This window comes from Medicago sativa, chromosome 1 (assembly GCF_051527215.1).
Source record: "Medicago sativa cultivar Bolivia chromosome 1, Bolivia_mono, whole genome shotgun sequence".
Lineage (NCBI taxonomy): Eukaryota > Viridiplantae > Streptophyta > Magnoliopsida > Fabales > Fabaceae > Medicago > Medicago sativa.
This window is the reverse complement of record NC_140749.1, coordinates 67,998,329-68,008,768: the sequence shown is the minus strand read 5'-3', so window position 1 is coordinate 68,008,768 and position 10,440 is coordinate 67,998,329. Positions and strand designations below refer to the sequence as shown.

Sequence of the window (10,440 nt, the reverse complement as noted above, 5' to 3'; positions counted from 1 at the left end):
GTTACTATATTGATCATTTGACTAAATTAATTATGATTTGATTACGGCAATACCATGATGGTGTACAAAAAATGGAAATAAAATTAAAAATATGGTAAAAACAAAAAACATTAGAGTCCTCCTTCACAAAACATTAGAGTCCAAAGAATGTAATTGCTAAAAAAAAAAATGGCACCACTAATTGCTACTTTTCCTGATTAAAAATAGTGTATCCGTACATGATGTTCATCTCTGTTTCTCCAAGAAAAATTAGAAAATTATTTCTTTTAAGATATGTAGGATATTAAAATATGGTTGAAAATTTAGTCGAAAAAGAAACTAATTGATTTGTCAGTTTGGTTTACAACTTAAAAACGATTTTTCATATATACGTACAATATTATTTTCGGAGATTAAAAAAATTCACAAAGATAATACAATAATTAAGTTATTTTCGAGTAATTAAAAAAACATCAGCTAACTAATACGTAAAATTGATCGATCAATTAGAATCGAAATTAGAATGGAAAAAGGAAAAAAAAAACTTTAGTTTGGTCTGATCTCATGTAAAGGTGGTTTTTTGTTTTTGTTCTAATCTTTATAATAATTCAGTTTACAGTGATAAAACAATACGGTTCGATTTAAACGTACATAATACATATAGTTATATAGTTATTTCATTTTAAATAAATGGAATGAATGTAATATAACCAAAATGTAATTAAGGCAACTTTCTTGATCAAAGGTAAAATGCATTGTAGCAATTTTTGTGTAAGGAGCATTAAAGGCTAGAAGAAACATGAGACGCCACGTGTACTATTGCCCATAGAAGTATGCTTTTGTATTATATAAAGATAAAGATAAAGATTCATTTCTTTTTGTAGTTTTTTTTCTCTATGGTATCATCTTTTTAATCCACGACTAATTTTTTTTATGGAAATGCTAATAAGTGCTTTTAGGACATTTGTTAGCAAAATCTTTTTTTCATATATTATCTTTTTATATTAAATTCGATCTTATCATAGAACCACTATTGTAGGGAACAAAATTTAGGTATCATGAAAGTTTAAATTTGCGCATAAAAGAAAATATTTTGATTTTTTTGGAATGAGTGTAATTAAAATTTAGGTTATTCAGGTTATTTCTTCTCACATTTTTCGTGAAGGAAACTGTTGTGCAGATAAGTTAGCTTCCTTGGGACATTTCAGTGTTGGGGAGATATGGATGGACAAGCTACCAACTGATTTGAGCCTAGATTTCTTTCGGGATAGATGCGGTCTTCCTAATTACAGGCTTCCCTGATTTGATTTTTTGCTGATGCCTGTTGTTTTCTGTATTTTTTTTCCTTTCTGTTTTGTTTTATGCTTTCTTGAGGGTTTTGGCCTAGTCCCCCCTCTATTGTAAATATTTTTCCCCCTTTTTTAATAAATTTTTCGTGGGTGAAGCGTCATAGGATGGAGGCCTCTCGAGGTGCCAACCTGGTTGGGATGTCGATGAGGTCTCTTGATGTCGTTCTTTCACTCCCCTAGTTTATCAAAAAAAAATTAAAATTTAGAAAGTCATGGTACAAGTGAAATGATGAATCTTCTATTGTTAATTTTGATGGTCCACCAACCGGTTCTTTGTTGGAGGTTATTAGACAAACCTGGAAAATAATGATCATAAAAGAAGAAGAAAATTTAATGAATGTTGATCCAACTTATATAATGAGTTTGGTTCTGGATCGTAATAGCATAAATTCAAGTATTAATTGTTGTCGACACAAGCATGTGATGATGTGCATGATCATATACCAGCTCCTTCTGGAAATATTTTTTTGCCTAATATGGAGCACTTTGCTATGTTTTTTCCTTTTAAAAAAAAAAAACTAAAGACATAAGTGATTATGTTTGATGCACTCAAGTAGGAGTATATGGAATAGGTAAATCATATTTAATTTTAATATTTTTAACTATCCTTAACAGGCTTAAAAAAAACTATCCTTAAACTAAAACTTTCATTTTTTTTTTCAAGGAAAAACTAAAACTTTCATGAAATATGTGAATTATTGTAGAAAATTGATAAACATAACTATATTTTTTGTTACATTTAAAAAGTTTAATATAACTGACTAATATATTTTTTAGAATAACATTTTTTTTTAAGTCAACAAAGAACTATATTAAAATCCTTTAGAAGCATAAGATGTGCCTAAAATGAATCATAGTCAATATAACTAAATAATATTTTTAATTAACGTGATTTTTCTTTCAAAACTTTGGTTGTTTTAATAATTTGATTTTGTTTCAAAACAACGAGGGCTTTACAAAATACAAACACATCAAGTTTTTTAGACTAATTTTACTATATTTGATATCCGATGGTGTATGTTGGTGATATCTGTAGGAGTGTATGCTATTTGGTGTTAAGGAGAATATGCGATGGTGCAGTCGGAAACGTAGGTTAGCAGAAAACACTCTAAAATATTTTTGAATAAATAAAAGTTGTCTCTTAGGCTACAACTGTTAAACTTAAATAAGGAATAACAAAACCTTAATGGACCAAAAATAACAAACTGTAACTAAAAACAGAAAATTATTAAAATTGGGCTGCAATAAAAATATTATAGAAAATACTATGGAAACCCTCCTATATCAATATGTTGATATAGATCGTCTAAAATATTTAGGGTAAATTCTTAAGTATATAGAGTTTGATTTATTGTTGGTATTCATAAATAGAATTCATTCAAACATTTAATTACTGGATAATAAAATTATAGAATACAAAGTCGGTCCAATAATCTTAAAAAATAAATGAAAGTCTAAAACAAATTTTGAATATGAGGTCTTTCTTCTCTACATATAAGGTTATTTTAATTATAAAACTAATGAAAAATCTATTTTTTTAGTAGGCCTAAAGCGAATTCAACTTTGAATCGCCTTACCCTCGGACCGGCCATGATAGGCCTGAGTTAGGCACAAGTTTGGCCATGATAGGGAAAGAGATTTGAAAACACAGGCCCTAGTTTGGCAGAACACACAGGGATAATAGAATATGTACTGTGACACAAGGCATGTGAATGTGAGTTAAAATTAGACTTATTTTTCCTACCCTATGTCATTCTCACGCACCCTGTAAAATTTTCAAAAATATTCTCTGGTTTTTGGATTGTAAAATCCGAAAACATCCAAACTGAGTTCGGATTTTATAATCAGAAATATGTTTATGTATAATCAGCAGCAATCTGAATCTCTCCCATTTCAGCAGTTTTAAATTTTGCTTTTAAAAGCAACCAAAAAATAAAGTAAAAAAATGCTAAAAACTTGTCAAATAAAATTATAAAAATATAAAAATACCACCAAAAAATTCTAAAAATTAAATAAAACTAATGCAAATTTTTTCGGATTTTTCTAAAAATATGAAAAATTAAAAATGGGTCTTAACGATGGAATTTCGTATTTTGAGAGGCGGAGTCTTTTAAGAAGTCTCTTCTTAGGGAGTCTTGATCCGTGATTTTTTTTCTGATTTTCTGTGATAGTTTCGGAGCAATCAGATCAAGTAGCCCTAATATCGTTTTTTGACTGGGAATCGCTAACAATGACACAAAACAGAAGGATGAGAGTTAGGAAGATTAATATTGTCCATAAAATGACTATCCATGTTAAAAACATGTTCATAATTTATGCTGGTACAGTTCAGATTATATAATCCGAACTATTTTTCCCTTGACAAAGGGTGTTTATGGGGTGTTCAGATTCTATAATCCGAAAAAAATAAAGTAGCGCGCCCTATTTTTCGAGGTTTTCGGATTATAAAATCCGAATTGGTAAAAAGGTGATTTTTTTCACCCTAGAATGGGAGAAACACAAATTTGGATTATAAAATTCAAATGATATTTTAAAAGAAAAAAAATAGGACGCACGAGAAACACATAAAATAGAAAAAGTAAGGGTTATGTTAACCGGTGCCCTCGGACACCGGTTAAGGAAACAAAAAAAAAAGTTTTAAATTAAAAAAATACTTTTTAAACTTTTAATGAGTTGACTGCACAAGTTTCAATTAAAAAAATACTTTTAAACTTTTAATGAGTTGACTGCACAATTTCAATGTAATGTTATTATATTTGCTTTCTTAACCCGTGCCCGGGGCACCGGTTGACATTACCCAAAAAATTATAGTCATAAAATATAAACGGTCAACTGGATAAGATAACGAGTTTGTGGCCTATAATGCTGCTTTTTTTCATGTTTGCCCCACTTGTGAGTTTTTATTACCAATGTGCCCCACTTGAAAAATTAAATACTAATATGCCTTAGTTGAGATTTTGAAGCATGAGTATGCCAAATCAAATGGCGCACTCGAAGGTGATGTGGCAACGAGTTTGCCAATTGAAATGGCGGACTCGTGATGACCTTTTTCCTTCTTTTTTTATTTGTTTTTTTGTTGTTGTTGTGGTATTATATTATTTTAATTATTAAAAATAATGACATAAATTAAAAATAATTAAAATACATACTAATAAAATGCATACTAAAATATTACAAATTAAAAAATTATTACGGCAAATAAAAACTACAAATGTCCGCCCGTGCCACATCCCCTACGTCTAGCGTTATGAACAGGATATCGTGGTTCTTCCGGTTGTAAGTTGTGGTTCTTCCACAACTTTTTTATAACTTATCTAATTATTATTTTTATGATAATTTTTCGATGTAGGTTATGCATTGAACGAGCCTACATTCAAATATTACTGCAACAAAATTAGGGGAAAACGAAGAAGCTGTGAAGTGGCTAGACAAAATACCCAAAGAAAAATGGACACAGGCATATGACAAAGGTGTACGCTGGGGTCACATGACCTCTAACCTTGCAGATTCGATGAACAAATGTGTTTAAGGGTATTCGAAACCTCCCTAAAACTGCTTTGGTCAACATCCTTCATATTGGATCCCATACGAAGGGGAAATTCTCTGACACAATGAGACAATGCAAAGAATGAAAAAAGGCCGTCCAAATAGCACTCACGTTATGATTGAAATGGACGCAGTGGAAAGAAATCCAAGGAAATGTGGAATATGTCGCGAGACTGGACATTCACGAAAAAATTGTCCACAATCTAGAAAAAACTAGTTATTTTTATGTAACTGGTATTTTATATTGTGCTATCTTTTAATGTAATAAATATTATTGTTATTATATTTTATTATGAGATTTATTAGTCTATTTTCAAAATATTTTTTAATTAAGTTTTTAGGTTTTAATAATTAAAATTGAAAAAAATACTACTTCTACGAAACCACAAAAAAAAAAAAGAATAAAAAAAGAAGGAAAAAAGTAATCACGAGTCCGCCATTTCAATTGGCAAACTCGTTGCCACGTCACCTTCGAGTCCGCCATTTGATTTAGCATACTCATGCTTCAAAATCTAAACTAGGGCATATTGGTATTTAATTTTGGAAAATGCTAACAAGTGCCCTAAGTAGGGATGGCAAAGCGGGCCGGCCCGCCCCACTTAGGCCCGTCCCGTCTAAGCCCGCTAAAAACGAGACGAGACGAGCCGAGTCAAATTTTGTGACCGAGTCCAAAATCTCACCCCGCCCCGTTTAATGGCGGGCTTGCGAGTTGGCGGGCCGGCCCGCCAAACAAAAACTTTTTTTTTTTTTACAACTTAATTGTTACAAAAAAACTATGTTGCTTTTATCGTAAAAAAATATAAAAGAATAGGTAACAAGTAAATTTGTGAAAAACAAAATAATTATCAAATTGTCGAATTCAACATCATAACTAATAGCAAAATAAGGCAAATGCGCAACATAAAACAAATCATAAAATAAATCCAACAACCAAATTATAAAATAAGTCTCAAAATAAATAAACTCAACAATCAAGATATATCCAAAAGCATAAAATAAGTCTCAAAATATATCTAACAACCAAAATAAATCAAAAAACATAAAATAAGACTCAAAATAACAAATTGAAACACGAGTTAAGCGGGTCGCCCCGCCACGCCCCGTGCCCGTCCCATTTCCAACGAGTTAAGCGGGCCGGCCCGCCCCTCCCCGTGCCCGCCCCGTATTTTAACGAGACGAGACGAGCCGAGCCAACTATAGAAAGCGAGTTCAAAACTTTGACTCAGCCCGCCAAAAATAGCGGGTCAAACGGGCCGGCCCGACGAGTCAGCCCCGTTTTGCCACCCCTAGCCCTAAGAGCATTATTTAAGCATCTAAAAGTAGCAATTTTTGCATTGGAAATTGTACGGTTATGACTTTAAAATTTATTTGACTTGTATTTTCAAGACATAGTTTCTTTTTTTGAATTCCTTAAACAATGCCCTTATGGCACTTGTTAGCAAGACCCTTTAATTTTTCAAGTGAGGTACATTGGTAATAAAAACTCACAAGTGGGGCCGACATGTGGGAAAACCCCTATAATGCACATGGATGTACTATTATCTTATCAAATCAATATGAATGCTGTGACAAAAAGGTTTATTGTCCTCTTCCACTCCTTAATTACATTTACATTTCTACTCAAACAAAAACAAGGATTGTCCTCATGTATCTAAAAAAACGCACGTTGATAAAAAAAAAATGATTAAATACTGTAACACGCGGAAAGCAATGCACTTTGCCTTAAAATGTCGGGTAAAAACAAACACAACATTAAATTCTTCCTCCACTACTGACGCATTTACAAGATTTTCTCATGATGTGCTTCTACAGCTAGCACTCTCCTATCTAACTCAAAATGTGAATAGAGAAAAATAATTAAAAATGAAAAAAAATAAAAATATTTTCATATAATATAAACTAATTTTACACTTACACGATTTCTTTATCTACAGCTAAGACGCTCTTATGACTTATACACTAGAGAAAAAAAATTTAAAAATGATATAAAATAAAATATTTTTAGATAGTACTCCCTCAGTCTCTAAATAATAGTCGTTTAAAAGTTTATGCACGATTATTAAGAAAATAATTAATTGTGTTGATTTTAATGGTTAAATTAATCTTATTTACTAAAACACCTTTATTAATTGTAGTTAGTTGATTAATTAAGTTAGATGAAATTCAATAAATAAGGGTATAATAATGGAAAAAATAAATAAATGCTGAATTGATATTCTAAAATGACAATTATTTTGAGAAAAAGAAAAATGGGTAAAGAGACAATTATTGTGAGACGGATGGAGTATAACTAATTTTACACTTATTTTCTCTCTGTCTTAATTTAATTGTCGCTTTCGAGTCGTAGATGATTCTTAAGAAAATGATTATTTGAATTGATTTTAATATCAAAATTAATACTATTATGTTGAATATCTTTATTAATTGTAGTTAGTGAAGTTGTTAAGATAAATGAAATTCAATAAATAAGTGTTTGTTGATAGAGAAAATAATAAAAGTTGCATGTGACAATTATCTTGATACGAAGAAAAAAAATGAATAAGTGATAATTATTATAAGATAGAGAGAGTGTTTAATAGTTAGCTTTAAAAGACGACTACAAAATTAGTTTACGTGTAAGATGATAGACTTTCATTAAATAATGGTCTAAAAATGTTTTGAATTTTTTAGTCACACCGCAAAAAAAAAAACCAGATTACACCTTAAAATAACTAAGATACCCTAAAATTAAATGATTCATTGTATTATCCTATAAAATCAGTCTACCTAAACTCATTGACACAGGGACGGAGGGAGGCATATAGAAAAGGGGCTGTCGCCACCCCAAGAATCATGTACTACTAGTTATCCTCCATATTAACATGCAGTACTTCCATGTAACAAAACAAAAATATATGGTACTCGCCCCCTAATAATATGAGTAATCAATGCAACCAATCTTGATAACTAAACTGGAATAGCATAATAGTAATATTATGACTTTTCACCAAATTTTCACGCACACAAACTAAATAAATACGCTTTTTTTTGGTTTTACTCAAACTACTATTCTTTAAAAGGTGTAACTTATTTTTTTTTCTAATTTAAAAGGTGTCACTTGTTCATTGTATTTAAAATTTGAAGCACAAAACTAATAAAGAATAGCATCGATCATTAAGCATTAAGTTCAATAAAAAAATAGTAAAAAAATATTCTAATTTCAACATTTAAAACAACACAAGCTCAATTTCGACCATTATTATAGTTTCATAATAAAATGAGTACAATGTTAGTGAGAATAAGGTTTCATAAAACTAGAAATATGAATTTTTTTGCTGAAATTTCTGACTATTTATATCGAAAATGATATTGCGAAGATATTTCATAAAAAATTAGAAAAGAGTTCTAACAAATAAATAATCGACTATTTCTATGTGTATTTTCTTTTGTGGGATATATAGTATTTTATTTATATTAAACTAAATTTTCTGCAATTATTAGTAATCAAAGTTTTTTTTTGAACAAGCAAAAATGAATTATATTAACACTGACACGCAATTGTTATAGCACAAGGTGTGCCTTAACAATCACGAAAATAACAAAGCCAAGTCAATATTACAAAACACTTAGTCGATGCCCATACATAAAAGCGGGTTCGACCACGAACTATGAGTTCCGAAATTGAATACAACATTACTAGCTTTCAACCACCACAATGAATAGGATTTTACTTTATCTAACAACTGTGGTAGTGAGCTTTGTTTATTCCTAAATAACCTATCATTCCGATCATTCCACAAAATCCAAACACAAAGGAGCCATATAAGGTGAAAAAAAGTTCTCCGTGATTTCAAACCTCCAGCATAATGAATAAATTGAGGGAGATGGTCTGAAAATAACCTGAGACTCGGCCCCTTGAATACCAAGCCACGCCTGCACCGATGACCAAAGAGAACTAGAAGATGGGCAAAGCAAAAACAGATGATCCATGTCCTCGACTTGCCCACACCCGGTAAGACACGGCCGCGCCTCCATTGATATAATTCCACGATTTGCCAAATTCTCTTTAGTAGGTAAACAATCCCTCAACAGACGCCAAGCAAATATAGAGACTTTTAGCGGTACCTGTTTATGCCAAATTAACTCCAAATTTTGATGTAAATGTGGTTGTTCCTGCGATGTCAGTAAATCATACACACCACTGACGGAGTACCAACCATTCGGATCCGGTAACCAAAGCCACCTGTAAGAAGAGGAATCCTGCAAAGTAACTGTGAGTAATAGTTCCCTACACTCCTCTACCAATTCTTCCTCCCACGCCCACAAACGACGGCGCCACTGCCACGCCTCCCCTCCTGCCTCCACACCCATCAAAAACATGTTCCTAACCGTGACTACTTTGTTGACAGCCAAGTCATAAAGCCGACTAAAACACTCACACAACGGAACATTACCGCACCAGCTATCACGCCAAAAGTCAGTATCAGCACCATCCCCTACCCTTCTCCTAACACACAATGAAAACCATCCCTCACCACCCTCGCGTATCCCATCTCTAATCCTCACTATCTCCCGCCACCAAGAAGGACAACTCCGACCCCCATCCTCCAAACCTCCATCCTCCACACCATACCTAGCCACCAACACCTTATGCCACAACCCCTCTCTCTCTACTAACAATCTCTAACACCATTTCCCTAGTAATGCAACATTAAACTCCCTCAACCTCCTAACTCCCAACCCTCAGTACTCCTTCCTCAAACATAAAGAATTCCAACCAATCCAAGAATTTTTTTTTATCCTCACTCCCTCCCCAAAAAAATTTATTTAACAAAGATTCCATGGAAGAGATTATACCTGATGGAGCTTTGAAAAAGGAAAGTGCATAGACAGGAAGTGCAGTCAGGACAGATTTGAGAAGAATCAGGCGACCACAAAAAAGAAAGGAACCGACTATGCCAAGCAGACAATCTAGATTTAATTCGATTAACAACAGGCTCCCAAAATAATAACCGGCGCAGATCGCCACCAATCGGAAGGCCCAAATAGAGAAACGGGACTTTACCCACTTTGCAACCCAACACGGAAGCCGCTTCAGACAACCAAGAGGCATTAATATTGACCCCAACAAGAGAGCTTTTGTGGAAGTTTACTTTCAGTCCAGACATAGCCTCAAACAAGTAATCAAAGTTAGTTATTGTATTTATTGCTTATTGTTATTTTTCGGCCCCCTTGATATTTTTTCTGGCTCCGTCCCTGCATTTACATAAGTCATATAAATTGAGTTTACATCCTTGTACGCAAAATCATAGTATTAACACTATTGTAAACTGAGTTTACATGCACTAAATTTTAAACAATCAATTCACGCAAACCTCTAAAATCGTAAAAAAGAAAATACAAGTTTGAGTAAACTCAATTTACGTAAGTCATGTAAACTGAGTACAAGGTAGTGTGCATAAACTAAGTTTGCACTATACCTCAAAAACATAAACTGAGTTTACACTAAATTTGTCACAGTTGAGGGGATTTAGTTGTCTGGTCAATTTTCGTCACTAAATTTTGTTTTTTTACAAGCAATCACTAA

General features: G+C 32.4%; 1 protein-coding gene across 1 annotated transcript; it reads right to left on the bottom strand.

The window, feature by feature from the left end:
* Positions 1 to 8,642: 8,642 nt before the first annotated feature.
* Positions 8,643 to 10,021, bottom strand: LOC146956675 (uncharacterized). The gene is made up of 2 exons (XM_085749591.1): positions 9,867 to 10,021; positions 8,643 to 9,486 (listed from the first exon to the last, which is right to left on the bottom strand). Exons 1-2 carry the CDS (start codon positions 10,019 to 10,021, stop codon positions 8,643 to 8,645), a joined length of 999 nt encoding a protein of 332 aa, XP_085605717.1.
* Positions 10,022 to 10,440: the final 419 nt, after the last annotated feature.